The 16,178-nt window shown below is 36.9% G+C and overlaps 1 protein-coding gene across 1 annotated transcript in view; it reads left to right on the top strand.

The window, feature by feature from the left end:
• The window catches only part of LUZP2 (leucine zipper protein 2), a 500,071-nt gene extending 485,366 nt beyond the window's left edge, over positions 1–14,705 (top strand). The window contains exons 11-12 of the mRNA XM_045066118.1: positions 10,304–10,390; positions 11,147–14,705. Coding sequence (XP_044922053.1) covers positions 10,304–10,390; positions 11,147–11,251 — 192 coding nt within the window. The 3' untranslated portion in view covers positions 11,252–14,705. The remainder of the gene's footprint in view (positions 1–10,303; positions 10,391–11,146) is intronic.
• Positions 14,706–16,178: the final 1,473 nt, after the last annotated feature.

The raw sequence follows: 16,178 nt of genomic DNA, 5'->3' as shown, positions 1-16,178 counted from the left end.
ACTTAGCCAAAATATATTTGTGTTTTTAAGTAACTTGGCACTTAATTCCATTTTTTTCTCCTTAATATTTGAAAAATTCCTTCTTTTTAGCATCTACCTTGTCACATATTTTATTTAAATATGCAGAATCAACTGGACTCTGTACCTGCCAGAGGTATTTTTTATTGGTAGAATTTCAGATTTCCCAGTTATATCTTGCATTAATTAGTTTGAGTTCTTTTAGTGTTTTAGGGAAAGATCATAAGAGTTGTTATAACTAATCTCTCCTGTGAAGTAGGACCAAATGTTTAATACTAATACCAAAGTTATAGTGATCAGAGATGTAAGCTCAAGGACTTTAAATGAATTTCTGATAATTCATTCCATTAGCTTTAATTCTTAAAATACTATTCATTATTTCCGAGAGAAGGAATAGAGTGTAATTTAAAATAAACAAAATGCAGAATAAGCCATTTTGTGATTTTTGTTAAATGAACATTTGTTAAGAGCAAACCCTGGGGTGCTAAATAATGAGCCTTGGTTCAAGAAGGATCACAAGGCAAGGGAAAGTGAAATAAAGGACCTCATTAGTCACAAGTTTTGGAGGAAGTACAATGCATAAGTCACTGGGCACATGGGGAGGTCAAGGCAGAGGGCAGGCAGAAAGGAGCCGCAGGACCTGAGGCACATGTAGTTTTTTTAGGGTCGGTGGGTAGAGTGCTTTGGGAGTCCTTGGCTAGGCCTGACAGGTCAGTTTAAGCTAAACAGAACCAGAGTCTTGTTAAGATCTAAAGAAGGGGAAAGAGGGAGAGACTTATCTAAGGAACAGAAAATGCGAAGTTGGGGGTGGGAGGGGGAGGGTAGCAGACAGGAAAGGCCTTTTATCCCTGGTCTTTGCAGAAGTCATATCAGGAATTCACAGTTTCTTATGACCGTGCTGGCTGTTATCTGGGACCTGCCCTCTTAAGAAAGGCTGGAGTCACTTCCAGGTCCCCACAGACCTCTAAGCCACACAAAATGGATGCTGAAGCAGCAATATTATAGAAATTTAGCTAGACTCTTAAAAGTGCCCTTTTAAAAAGGTCATTCTAAATATGACTTTATTTTCATAATTTCTAAATGGGATATTTGCATTGAAGCCAAAGACGTGCCTGTATCATAATGAAGATCATTTTTGAAAAAGATTTTATTTATTTATTTGAGAGAGAGAATGAGCATGAGTTGCGGGGAGGCTCAGAGGGAGGAGGAACAGGCTCCTTGTGGGCCTTCAACGTACAGCTCCATCCCAGGACACTGGAATCAAGACCTGAGCCAAAGGCAGATGCTTAACTGACTGAGCCACCCAGGCGCCCCATAATGAAAATCTTTTAAGACAACTCAGTGCCCAGGTTAAATTAGTTAGAGTGATCTGATGATTTTGCATTGAGGAGGGGAAAAACAAAACAAAAAGAATAAAGGCATCCAAGTTTAAAGCTGTTTAGGATTAATGAACAGTAGGTTAATAAGACTTTCTTTTTCTTGCCCTGTTAGATCATAAACAGAAAAGAATGAGACAAGACGAGACAGAAAGAGCCACAGACTTGGGGGGAGGAGTGGCGACAGCAAAGTCTTTGGCAGCGTCAAAATTCTCTAATGACCAGGGTCAGTGTGTTCATACCATGGTTGTGAAATTGAAGTGACTGAGTATCAGTGTTTCCATTCGCATAGGATCCAAATATTTACTGACAAAAGAGAGACATTTTGATTGAAGGAAGCAGAAGCTGAGGAAGGAAAAGAAAGGATAGAAACCAAACTTAACTGAGCACCTATAATGTGCAAGATACTCCATTAAGAACAATTATATATTTTAATTTAATCTAATAAATTTAATTTAATCTCTTCCAGCAACTCTCTCAAATAGATCCTATTTTGATTACCTTATAGATAAGATATCTTACTTTATCGGGAAGATAAAGTAACTTTTCCAATTCCAAACAGCTTGTAAAGGCTATAGGAATTCTAACCTGGGATGGCCTAACTCTTCACTCCATGCATCAAGCCAAGTTCCCTGTTTTATCTCATTTCACACTGATATCACTTTTGAATACCAGCATTATTATCCACATTCACAAATGAGGAAAAAGCAAGGTTAAGTTGGTATTTTCCAGACTTCATTCTATTGGCAAATGCCAGCCTGGGATGAAGTTCAAAGATGTAGAAAATGAATAAAGAGTCAAATAACAAAATATTAATGTATTTTCCATGAGCCAATCAATCAATCTCTCTCTGTTTCTCTCTCTCTGTGTCTCCCTCTGCCTCTCAAGAATAATTCCCTTTGACTCTGGATCCTTTATATATATTTTGGTATTAAAATGCTCTTTCTTTTCTCAAACACTGTTGAAATATAGGAGTGTGTTTGTTTGGTTGCTTTATTTATTCCAGTGTCAAAATTTGAAGCTGACAGTCCTGATGTTTATTATTAGTGTTTAACTTTATTCTTTTATAAAATACTAAAGTCTAGGAAATTCAATGTTTATTAACTTATCCTATTGTCACAGACATGGGAGGTGGAATTGGGACTCAAATTTACTTACACATGGCTCCAAAACCTGGTATTTCCACATTAAAATGAAGGTCCTTGGGATGTCTGGGTAGCTCAGTCAGTTGGGTCTCCAGCATGATTTCAGCTCAGGTTGTGATCTCAGGATCATGAGATCGAGCCCTGTGTCAGACTCCCTGACACTACTTTTTCATCAAATAATTGTGTACATAATCATATATGTGGCTCACACAGTTTGGAAGGAAAAGTAGTTCTACAGGAACTTTTTCAGATGCATTTGCATTAATACAGTGCCATTCTCATGCCATTGAAAAAAAATGACATGACCTAATTACACCAAAAAATTATAAGTCATCATTATAATAGTAAGCTATTTTTTTTCTGTCAAACAAGGAAACAAACAAAAATTATGCATGTATTGTTGGCTCCAGCACGATGAATTGACTATATGATATGCTATGTTTATAGAGTATCTTATATGTATCAGGTACTTTGTTCCAGGTGATTTACAAATTTACTGTTACCTTCATTATCATCATTGCTACTACAGGATATTGAGACCTTAATAGTAAGAGGCCCTGAGTTAAGTGCTTCAAGTCATTCTCTTACATAATTTTTACACACATTTATAAAATAATATTGTTCTACATTTTACAAATAGGGATCTTTAGATTGAGGGAAAAAATGAATCATTTATTGCAGACCACGAAGCTAATAAGCCTTAGATTTAAGGATTTGAATAAGACAGACTTCTTAGCCCACAGGTTTAACCATTACCTTATTCTGTTGAGTCATAAAATCTCTTGTGTAAAATAGTACTTTTCACTTCTTTACAAGATTGGAAGTTCTACTCCAGGTTGTACCAGAAAGAATTAAAAGAATGAAAGTCAGTAATTATTCTAGGAAGTATTGGGGAACGAGGCAAAAAAATAAAGTCAGTGGGGAAAAAAAGTACTGTATATGGGTGTGTATTTAACAACAGTAATAAAAAGAAAATCTATGAGCCTGAGTAAGTGACAGCAGAGACTCATTCTCTTAATGCCCAGTCATTTGTCTTCTGAGGCTTGGCTGTAGTTCATCAAGGTGAGTCTGAAGGCCACACTCCTATATCACATCTCCCTTGTTTAAGAAAACAGTCTCCAAATTCCTCATCCCATCCATCTCCCCAGTCTTCTGTACTTTATAGGCAATGGGAAATCACAAATTTGTGTATAGGTGGTATTTTTCTAATTCGTTTTGATTTGATTGATTTTTTTATGCAGAGAGTTGGCATGATGAAATATGTTAGGAAGACTTTTCTGGAGGTTGAGTGGCAGATGGATTGGAGAAAATAAGGTTAGAGAGAATTGGATAGTTTAGTTCAATAATCTAGGAAGGAAATAAAAGGATAAACCCCATGATTTCTGAAAGATAGAGGAGATTAGAGTCTAACATACTGAATTACTTTAATAAAAAATGGTTTACCGACTTACCCATGGAAAGACTGTCAGCTGCGCTCATCTGCAAGTTTCAATTCTGCAAGCCAAGATAACAGAACCCCCAAACAATGAGCTCTCCTGAATGTATATGTAACAATTAAGCTATATTACATGTTGTTGTTCTTGTTACTTTTCTTAGATTCTGATCAATGCTTATGAGGGGAAAAGTGTCAAGATTTACTATCTCTTGAGTTGAGCTGTGATGAGAAGTTAAACATATTTTGATGGCAGGTAGTGTAGAAGTTTCAGACACACACAGAATGCAAACCATTTGAATATGGACATTCTTTGTTACTGTTCTTTCCATTGCGTGATTCAGTTTAGTAATGGACTCATGAAATAAGTTCTGAAACTCCAACGCCAGATCTTTGAGTATTTAAATCTAATTTCTGAAAAATTTAACCAAGTTTCAATTTCCTGTCACTCTTGTGACTTGAGGGAAAAGGGAGAGGCCTGATGGGTCCTAGTGGTCTCCGGTACAGTGTGAATGACAGACAAGTGCTCATAAAAATGGTAGATACAAAACTGTCGCTGGGGGAAGAAGGTTCTGGTGAGGGATGGAGGGTTTTGGTTTGGTTTGGTTTGGCTGTTTGTTTTTTAAAGATTTATTTATTTATTTGAGAGAGAATGCATGCATGCATGATGGGGGGTGGGGCAGAGGGAGAGAATATTCAAGCAAACTCCCCACTGAGTGCAGAGCCCAACGCCGATGTGGGGCTCAGTCTCATTACCCATGAGATCATGACCTGAGTGAGGGATGGTGTTTTTTAAGCAGTGCTGTATGGACTATACACTTTAGAGCCCTATTAATGAATCTCTCTCTTTTTTTTTTAAGATTTATTTACTTATTTACTTATTTACTTAAAATACTTATCAGTGAGAGTACATGTACACAAGCAGGGGGAGCGGCAGGCAGAGGGAATATCAGGCTCCCTTCTGAGCAAGGAGCCTGATGTGGGGACTCTATCCCAGGACTCTGGAAATCATGACCTGAGCCAAAGGTGGATCTTAATGAACTGAGCCAGGCAGACGTACCTTTTCTTTTCTTTCATCTTTTTTCTTTTTTTTAAAGATTTACTAATCTCTTTAGATTCCAACATAGAGAAAGCATTGGCTTATAAACTTCCTTTGATAAGTAGGCATATCATTGCAGGATATTTACAGTATACCTGTCTCCATAATTGCAAAATTGAATATACATATCACTGCTTGGCCTACAAGTTCTTCTGTGAACCATCCCTATTCTAGTTATCTCTCAGTAGTGACTATCTCCTGGCCTCAACACTGTTAGTTTGGATGTGTTCTCCCACCCCAGGAATATTTTGTGTTAAAAATCATGTCTTTAGTAAAACTATAAAATGTAACATGGCAATTAAGATGTTATAAATTAATGTTATGAATTAAGATTTATAAAGGTAAATAATAATGTGAGAAAAAAGTAGTATAGAATCTTTAAAAAATCCCTCATTCACAGCGAGGTGGACATGGGTTTAATTGGCAACAATACCTTTATGGCCTTGAGAGCATTATAGAGCTGTTGATCTCCTCATGTGTAAACATGAGAGGTTGAGATGAAGGGGGACAAAGAGATTAGATAATAAAATGTGAAAGGAGGGCGGGTATTAAACAGAGAATTTTAAGACCGTGAAAGAGCCAGCAATATTAATAGCCACAAAGACACTGGGAGAAAGAATTGGGAAAGATGGGGCGCCTGGGTGGCTCAGTCAGTTAAAGCCTCTGCCTTCAGCTCAGGTCATGATCCCAGGGTCCTGGGATCAAGCCCCGCATCAGGTTCTCTGCTCAGCAGGGAGTTTGCTTCCCCTACTCTCCCTCTCTGCCTGCCTCTCTGCCTGCTTCTGATCTGTCCAATAAATAAATATATAAAACCTTTAAAAAAAAATAATTGGGAAAGAGATTATCTGTTATTATTACATTTTTTAAAAAAAACATCTGTATATTAAGTTCACACATTTATTTTTATTTTTTTAAAGAATTTATTTATTTATTTGACAGAGAGAGATCACAAGTAGGCAGAGAGGCAGGCAGAGAGAGAGGAGGAAGCAGGCTCCCCACTGAGCAGAGAGAGCCCAGTGTGGAACTCGATCCCAGGACCCTGAGATCATGACCTGAGCCAAAGGCAGAGGCTTAACCAACTGAGCCACCCTGGCGCCCCACATTTATTTTTAAATTATAACCCCCCAAAGAGTTTTTATTTACAATTTAACTACCACCTATCTTCACAAAGTATGGAACCAATACATTAACTATAGTTCAATTTTCAAAACAAAGGTAAAGCAATACAGTAAGTTACGTCATGCTCACGTGATATCACATAAAGGTCTTTTGCCATAATATCTGTATTAGTTTCCAGTTACCAATCATCATGGAGTGAAAGGCTGTAAGAGACACTAATTATCTTTCACTTTCCATGGGTCAGGAGTCTAGCAAGTGTTAACTAGGTCCTGCTCATGGAGTCACAAGAGCAAAATTAAGGAGTTGGCCAGTAGCAATCTCAAGCCTGTGTTTCATTGGATGAAGCTTTAAATATATCAATATCATTTTCCATACCTTGAAACTTCTATTTTTCTCATCCTTTCTTTAAAAAGACGTACTTATTTAGCAGAGAGAGAGTGTGTGGTCACGCCTACATGCACGTGGTGGGAGGAGCAGAGGGAGAGAATCTTTCAAGCAGATTCCCCCTGCCCCACCCCAGAGTGGGGAGTCCAAAAGCAGGGCTCTGACTTACCGCCCATGAGATCATGCCCTGAGTTGAAACCAAGAGTCAGACACTTAACTGACAGAGCCACTCAGGGGCCTCTCTCATCTTTTTTCCTCCCCTCCCCCCAAAAAAACCATTGTGTTAATTTTATTATTATTTTTATCTATAGTGTCAGAAGAGAAGCATTAGCCCTAAGTGATTTTGCCTCCCTCCAAATCAGCACTCATGTCTCCATTTTCTTCTCTCTCCCCCTTCTTGCCTCTTTCACTTCTGTGTGTGGGAATTACATGACTGCTGATTCTGCCCCATGCCTCATGTGTAATGTCAGTGTCACTCATCGTAATCGTTGGTGTGTACTCATTAACAACGCTAATACTAATATGAAAGAAAATGGAAGAGGGAGAAATGTTTACTGTTAGAATTTATACTGAATATTTTTGTATGTTTTCTCATAATAATTCTGTGAAGTAGCTCCATTTTACAGCTGAAGAACTGAGGCCCAGAGATAAGTAACTTATTGAATTATTTTATCAAGATCACCAATGAATAGACATTAGAGCTAAATCTCAAACCAAAGTCTATTTTATTCCCAAAGCTTTGTAACCATGTGTCTTTTTTTTTTTTTTTTGTCTTCCTTAAGTACAGTTGTCTGGAATTTTTGGCAGTCTGGGTAATGTTGGCAACCAATGGGAGAGGGTTCCATGAAGAAACACCCCCTTTATGTTCTCACCAATGAAAGTGTATCAGTGGCTACAGGGTTGAATAAGATGCTTATTAAGGCATGATACCTGCAAGTTATAATTATGTTGCTCTTACGTCTGTTGCCTCTCTGAGAAACACTAAGAATTTTATGAAATTCATGTCTATGAAATTTCTACAGTGCCTGTGAGGCACAGAAAAAATAAATAAATAAATTTAAAGGTAGTGTTTATTAGAAGATCAAAGTATCAAAAAAAGTTCACATTATCTTTCAGCCATATAACATTTTCTTTAATGTTGAAGTTTAATAAGTTTTCATTGTTCAGATGATCAAAGCCTTGTCTGAAATAGTCAGCTATGCTTGCATTAATGAAAGAAAAAACTCCACTGCAAATCCTATAGTCTCTTCCTCATGAGAATGACCTCAAGTGAAGTACCACACAAGACAGTGTTTTGAGGTTAAATAGATTTAGGAAATTGCTCTATGTCCTTCTAAGAGATTTGTAATGTATTTGTGCATTATGAAGAAGTGAATTTCAAATTTGACTGTGCATTTGAATTATTGAAGTGTTGATTAAAAATGCAAACCCCATAGTCACTGGACTGAACTACCACCCAGGAGTGTTATGTTTTAACAATCACCTTATGTAATTATGTGGACAAGTCATTGAAGACCAGAACTTTAGGAAATTGCATGGTAAAGGCCTTGAGAAGAACTACTTTAAATACAACTGTTTAATGTTTAGATAAACTTTTCCCCCAAACATGTAAGACCTACAAATGTCATTATTCCAAAATATATTTTGGGAAGGCTTATACTTTTCAAGATACTTTCTGCATTGGTCATGTTTTTTGAGCTTGATTGCATATAATTATTTGCTAATTTCTCAAAGGCTAAATGCAAGCCAGTTGTATTATCACAACAAAAGTAGAATAACTATAACATTCTAAAGAAATTTTAGAGTCCAGATGTAATTCAAACCTACAGAACATAAAAACAAGCATGTTAATTAGTGTACAAGGTTTCTCTGTGCCTCTGCCTACAATTCTTTGGGATAAGGTTTTGACTACTGATTTCTATTATTATAGTTGTTATCTTACTTTGCTACTATACTGTAGGCTTCTATAGAAAAAGGGACTCTTTGTAACCATTTTGGAGTCTCAAACAAACAAATCTGATCATATAAAAAATCAGGTGTTTATTGAAATTCTGAAGGATTAAAATATTTTCATAAGCAATGAATTTCATAGCCAATCATATTTTCATTATTATTTATTCAGAGATTTCATATTGGCTCCTTGTTATCTGTTGGCCTCAAGCTGGAAGGTACAGCTGATAAATGTCACCTCTATCTTCAAGGATCTTACAATATATTAAGCAGCTAGACATGCTTATACATATAAAAACATTGTTAAGTGATCCAGTTTTTATATGCATTGTACCTTTAGAGCAGGAAAGTATGACTGAGTGCATCTACTGGTGGAAATGACATTCTAGGGAAGGCATGAATAGCTGGTTGTCAGGATGTCACAGTGGAGAGAGACTTTGAGGAAGGTGAGGTGGCTGGCATACGTATAGGTATGGAATGGTAAAGGAATGTAGTGTGTATTCCACTAAGAGCAATACAGTGCCAGAATAGGAAGCATATGAAAAGAACTTTGCTCTAAAATCTGAATTGGACTAGATTAAGTCTCCTGTAGAACCTCTCTAGTTGTCATCTACTTGTGGAATTTATAAGATGTTGGGTTTTGAAGGCCATTTTGGTCTCCTCCTTACTGTCAGATCCCAAGGAAACAAACGGACTTGTTCAAGTTCAGAGCTACCCAGTGGCTATGGACTCTTCAACTCCTGGGCTCTGCTGTACACATGGAAAGGATTAGAAGAAATCACCGCCACCCCCCAAAAAGAAGCATAGTCTTACAATTAACAGTGTTTGTAGTTACTTTGAAAATATGTTTAAAATAAAGATTAAGAAGAGATGCCTGTTTAGCTCAGTCAGTTAGGCATCTGCCTTGGACTCAGGTCATGATTCCGGAGTCCTGGAATCAAGCCCCGCGTGGGGCTCCCTGCTCAGCACAGAGCTTGCTTCTCCCCCTGCTCCTCACCCCACTCTCGCTCTCTCACTCGCAAATAAATAAATCTTAAAAAAAATAATAATAATAAAGAGGAAGAGAAAAAAGGGAGGGAGGAAGAATGAAAGACAGTATGGAAAGGGGGAAGAGAAGAGAAGAAGACAGGGAAGGAAGGAAAAAAGGGAGGGAAGGAGAGAAGCAGAGAGCACGGCAGAAAGGGAAGGAAGGGAAAGAAAATATTTTACCCTTGGTTAAAATGGAAACGAACCCCAATTGAAATACGCGGCCAGCAGTTCTTCTTCAAAACTGTTGAGGCTAATAAAGAAGATGAGAATTCCTCATTAGTAAAATATAAGATTTTATTTTTCAAAATAAGATCTTTTTTAAGGTACCCAGGAGTTTTTGCTAGACAGTTGTTGACTAGACTGTTAAAATTGCTTCGGGGCTTGCGGTACTCATGTTCCTGCAGGTGTACGGGCCACCTAAGTCTTTGAGTCCAGATGTGTCACAGATACAACAGTTCTATAATTCTTTACTTCAATTGAACTGCTTTTGCAATGAAAGAGCTTTCCACTGGAACGGAATTTTGTTGTAGTAGCTGATTTTCATAAGCATCACGAAGATCCCCAAACCACCTGTGAGTGCTCGTTCTTTCCTTGGGTTCCCACTCAGGACGTGATGAGTTTATTTTGTCTCTAGCTTGCCCTTTCAGCTTGCATCAAAGTAAAGGAAGTTTCTCAGTCGGAAGAATTCAAGGGAATTTTTCTATCCCCTCCTTCATTTAATTTAACTACATTGATCTATTTTCATTTGCAGCTTTTACAAGAGGGCAGGACCTGCTCAACGAAGCACAAAGTCGTTCCCCTAATCAATGCTACTGCAGAGCCAGTGACTGCCCCAAAGGTATTTTATTTGTTTGTTTTGATTTTGTCAGGAAGAACTCAAATCCTTTGGGTCCAGTGATTTTCTCTAGCTGAAGCAGGAATGTTCTGTTAAGTGATAGGACATGCTTCCTTCACCTAGGGCCTCTGGACTTTCTATGAGCACTGTGCCAGCCACTGAGCTTTTGGTTTGATCATCTGAGGTCCTCAGAAGAACAGGGTGAGGGAGGTACAGCCCCCAGCACACACACACACACACGCACATGAAACAAAAATAAACAACAAAAAGCATGCGTCTATTCTTTATGGAACAAAAAAAGATAAAAGGAGGGATTTGGGGAAACAGAGGACATAGCAAGAATTATATATCCCCAACAAAAACAAACAGCAAACACAATTCAGGAGCTTAATTCTGAACTCCCTTCTGTACTGTTCTATATTTAACCAAATATATTACATCATAGCAATTCCTAGGGATCATTTCACTTAACACAAAATTTCTTAACGTTTGGGTTAGATTAATCAGAGTTGAATGGTTTAGCTAAAGTCTTCACAAAATAGTTTTTGAACTGTCTTGCCATTTGTAAACAGTAGTTTATATACTTCCATGAAATAAAAGTATTAACAAGTTTACATTTATTTTATTTCAGTCTAGCATTCATTTTCTGTATTTGTTGACATATACAAATTTATATTACTTTTGTTAGAATTTTAATTTTTACCTTAAACATATATTCATTTTAACTATTCTAATTGTCTTTTCTGTATTGTTTGACAGAAATTGCAAATGCCTCCTTGTACTGAATGTGAGGTGAAAAAAACCCCGGAAAAACAATTGACCAGCTTTGAAGGGAGGGCAACTAGAGAAGAAAAAATACTGTAAATATCAAGAAACTGTGTTAAAAACATCACTTATGATTATCTTCATACTCTTTTCAAACCACAGGCTTGATGGAAATACTAAGTTTTTAAAGCATGCAACTTTTTCACAATTTTCTGTAACTTTATATAAAGTAGTCTACAAATTTTCCAAGAGATTCCAGGCCAATTATGATCCTTAAGCAATAACCTAATTAAAATGGATATCCACAGTCATAAATAGTCATTGTCATCAGTAAATTGCCCAGCATCAATTGGTCAGTTCTGAACTCAAATGCAGTGAACAACATTTAATCCTTCTGGTTCATTGGGTATCTAGTTCTTTATGATCTAGTTTTGAATTCAACTGGAGGATGATAAACATTTTGTGGATCCTTGGCATTCTTAGAATCCAAATTGCAACCAGATCATAAAGATTCTGTTCCACATTGGCCAATAGGAGTCACTTTAAGGTTGGAATCTGTGCCAACCTGAATATATTGTTTATTTCAGGGTGTTTATTGCCATTCTTCTTATTATTTTGAACCATGTCTAAATAAAGTCAAGACAATTCTGTCAGATTTTTAGTCAACTAATAGAATTCATTAAACATGTTTAGTATGATGTAGACAAAATATCTGGATGAATGACTGAATTTCTGACACAATTAACAAGATCTTTTTTGGCATTCTATAGACACATCCCTAAGGTTGTCTGCCGGACATTACTCCAAGTTAGGAATTGAGTTCTTTGAAATGCTTGGCAAGATTTTGTGTGTGTGTGTGTGTGCGAAATTGGGTAGTGGAATGTGAGATGACAAGAGGGTTGCAAAACAGAAATATGCAAGCAGATAATACACATTTTAAAATGGGGAGTTGATGAAAGTAAAACAGCCATGTAGAACCAATGAACCCAGATTTGTATATTTTGAAAACAAATGTATTACTAAAACAAGTCAACAGCTGTGATCATCGCTGAAGTTGGGTCTCTCCATAGGAATACCACTAATCAAATAAATGCACTCCTGAATCATCTAAAATGTAGCTCACGATCAATAGGAATTGATACATGAGTAATAGTCTGATAGATAGGATTGATAGCATCAAACTTAAAGACTCAAATCAATGCATTAAATGATTCAGTTAGGTTGTGTGCACAGAATATATTTGCTTCTACTGACTAGATCCATTTGGCAAACACATAAAGCATACATAACAATTGGTTTTATAGAATGGATCTCCAAGTTAATGTATTTGGAGCACTGCATCTTAGAAGATATTGTTAATTTAAGAAAGGAAGGGAGAGAAGAAGGGAGGGAAGGAAGGAAGGAAGGAAGGAAAGAAGGGAAAGAGGAAGGAGGAAGGAAGGAGAAATGGAAGGAGGGAGGGAGGAGATCTGTAATTAATGGATGACCTTAAATTCTGATGTATAATGGCACACCTTTGATCTCAGTGATGTAGTCCAAGAAATTTAGTGGTTTGGAGGAATGTCAAACTATCATAAATATTATAAGTATTATTGTGATATAACCACGTGACAGTTATACTTGTGGAGTAATTCAGTGTCATTTATCTGTATTTTTTTTTTTAAGATTTCAAGCTACCCCCCCCCCAAAAAAAAAAGAGAAAGAGAGAGAGAATTTATTTTATAGATGGTCCTTAGAGGTTTCAAACAAAGTGACCAGGATAGAAGAAAAAAAAATCAAGGTCCAAATTTTCCTCTGATGACTTAGCTCTAATACTCTTTTAATTCTATGAGATGGAGTATTGCTACTTTCTGAGTTCTGTTCCTCATAATTTCCCCACTGTACCCAGAAACCTTAACCAGCTCCAGATTATAGAAGGAAAGCTGCTAATTTATTTTAATTTAGGTTCACTTCCCCGAACCCATCCCATGCTCCAATTTCCCTCCATGGACCCTATGGAAACTTAATCACCATTTCACCTTAGCACATGTTTTGAGGCAACTTTGAAACTAATAAAAAGAGAATCGAACTGATATTTTCTGAAATTTTTATAAGATGCTGAAAGATGAGAATTTAGCTTAATATTAATCAAATTTCAACAGTTTCACTTGTAAATTATTTTTCCCAAGCTCTAAATCTCTAATATGTGACAATAATCAATGTGTTTCTCTTAATTACTGGCATGATCAAGTGGGCTTTCCATGAGTATAATGTATAATAGATATCATTATGCATCCTTCAGAGTTGACTGTGGTTTACGCGTTGCATTATTTGTTTCAAAACAAAAAAGTATCGTAGCAGAAGTGCTTTATAAATACTTTTAAGAAATATTATGCAAGTTCCTTTTAATAGTCAAAGCACAGAATTCCTTTTTTTTTTTTTTTAGTGTATTATGTGACTTTAATGAATGCATTTTATTTTTTTCAATTCTTTAATTGCTTTAAAATAGCATCCAAAAGGTTTAAAATGCTTTACTTACATGTGCGGTTTTGTCCATAAAAGAGATGCTGTCTCTTATTATTTCTTTTAATTAACAGTTAGGTAAATCGATGTTGTTTTTGAGGCGTTAACATTCATAGCCTAACTACCCTCACGTGGAAGGAAATATTAACTGACATGTTAAATTCAGGTAGTGTAATTCTATTACATGCCTGTAATGGTAAGCAGTAAAAGATTACTAAAGATTTGCAGAATATAAATTGACTCCTATTGAAAAACAAATATACTTTTTCCAATGGAATAAACTTGTTTTAATATAAGTACTAATGAAACTAACAAAAACATACTTCTCTAGTTATTTTAAAATATTAATCTATGCTATATAGCCATTCTAAGTTAGGAGTTCATTTTGGACTTTGTTTTTCCTTTTCTATGCATTACATTATATGTAAGTTGGATGAGTGCCTAAAATGTATAAGGCCTGAATGCTGACTGTCTATCCAATGCCAACATGCCTCAGAAGAAAAGTGACTCATTCAGTAACTCATCTAGATGTGGTTTTCTGTGTGATCTTAAAATCTCTGAATACTGAATAGACTAGATGACTAACTTTTTTTTTTTAATCATTCCTTAAGCATATGTTTAGCATTATAATGCTATTTCAGACACAATTCTGTTTCATAAAATATACAGGATTACAAGTCTAAGAGAGGTGAGAAGTAGACATTTACTGTTTTAGATTACAGTGCAGAGAGCTGGATTAAAACAGTATCTGTTGAACTTTGCTCTAATGGAATCTTATTCTTATAGCTCAGGTACTGTAAGTAGCATTAAAGGTCGCAGAGGCTGAAATGATTACTGATACCATAGAGTTAGTTGAGCTGGGCAGACCTAGAGAGTTATGAAAACATAGACTTGTTTATTTAGGGGATGTTTTCTTAGTCATGTGTACAGTCTTGGATCCCCCCAAACTATTTGTTGGATTATGTTACATATATCAATGGTCAATGGTAAAGAATAAAAGTTACTGAAAGATGGCCTATTTTTCCTCAATAAAGATTTGTTACCAAGACTACCATGTATATCTTCCTACATCAACTAGTTGAAAAAGCAAATATTAACATTAAAAATAGTACTTGCTTCTGTGTATCCAGAGGTAAGAACTTTTTGGGAAATGTCACCCTGGGAGCATCTTCAACCTCTCCTGCCCATCTCTCAGAAATCTTTCATTTTATTTAGGGTGTGGTTTGTTTTTTTTTTTTTTTTCATTTTGTTATAATGGATGTTGTAGATTTTTATATTTTTTGTTTGCAAATGAGTTTCAGGTGTGCAGAACTAGCTACCTCCTCGAAGTGCTAAAATACTTGTTGAATGAATTCATTCAGAACTTGAAGCAGCAAGGGAAGAAAAAGGAAGCAGAAGCGAGCCTGTTCTAGTGTGGTAGCAGGGAATCATGAGATGTCTTTTTTTTTTTAAGATTTTATTTATTTATTTATTTGACAGACAGAGATCATATGTAGGCAGAAAGGCAAAGAGAGTGAGAGGAGGAAGCTGGCTCCCCACTGAGCAGAAAGCCAGATGCAGGGCTCCATCCAAGAACCCTGGTATCATGACCTGAGCCAAAGACAGAAACTTTAACCTGCTGAGCCACCCAGGCGCCCCAAGACTTCGTCTTTTAGGAAGAGAACATACACAAAAACATTTCCGTTCTGGTTTTTTGTTTTGTTTTGTTTCTAAGCTATTTTTCCTTGCCTCCCCTTGCCCCCCCCCCCCCCCACCGCTGTTGAGAGATGGAGCCATGGGCCTGTGGCTGTGACTTTAAGCAGAAGAGATGTAGCATTTCTGGATGAATTTGGAAATGCTGCTCAAAGTCACATACACAATTCACACGGCTTGTGTGTGTCCTTAGTGGGAATCAACCTTAGATGTTCACCTGGATCTACACAGTCCGCTTGATGTCATTTAGTATTTAAGTTTCTAACTTCTTAGGCCTTAAACTGTTGGACTTCAGAAATTCTCCTGTGTGCCCTGCCCCATTCTGCAGTTGCAGCTGCTCTCCTGGTCCTTTAGTGGACTCAGCGCCCACGGCTGCTGAGCAGGTGACTGCACAGCTAGAGGGTGGCGATCTGGGCTCCACAAATCCTCACCTTCAGCTAGAGTACCTGTTCTTTCATACAGTTGATTTGTTGGGCTTACACACCCTACGTATACTTTTATTTGCCATCTTTATCAATTTTATATGTATATGAAGTTCATTTTTAATTTTTTTTTTTAAATTGATATCAATGTATTTGTTTCAGGGGGTACAGGTCTGTGATTCATCAGTCTTACACAATCTACAGCACTCACCACAGCACATACCCTCCCGAATGTCCATCACCCAGCCACCCCATTGCTCCCATCCCCGCACCGTCCAGCAGCCCTCAGTTTGTTTCCTGAGATTAAGAATCTCTTATGGTTTGTCTCCCTCTGATTTCATCTTGTTTCATATTTTCTCTCTCCTCCCCTATGATCCTCTGCCTTATTTCTTAAATTCCACATATCAGTG

The sequence above is a fragment of the Mustela putorius genome, unplaced genomic scaffold (assembly GCF_011764305.1).
Source record: "Mustela putorius furo isolate JIRA1106 unplaced genomic scaffold, ASM1176430v1.1 tig00003859_pilon_pilon_pilon, whole genome shotgun sequence".
Lineage (NCBI taxonomy): Eukaryota > Metazoa > Chordata > Mammalia > Carnivora > Mustelidae > Mustela > Mustela putorius.
This window is presented reverse-complemented; position numbering and strand designations above follow the sequence as displayed.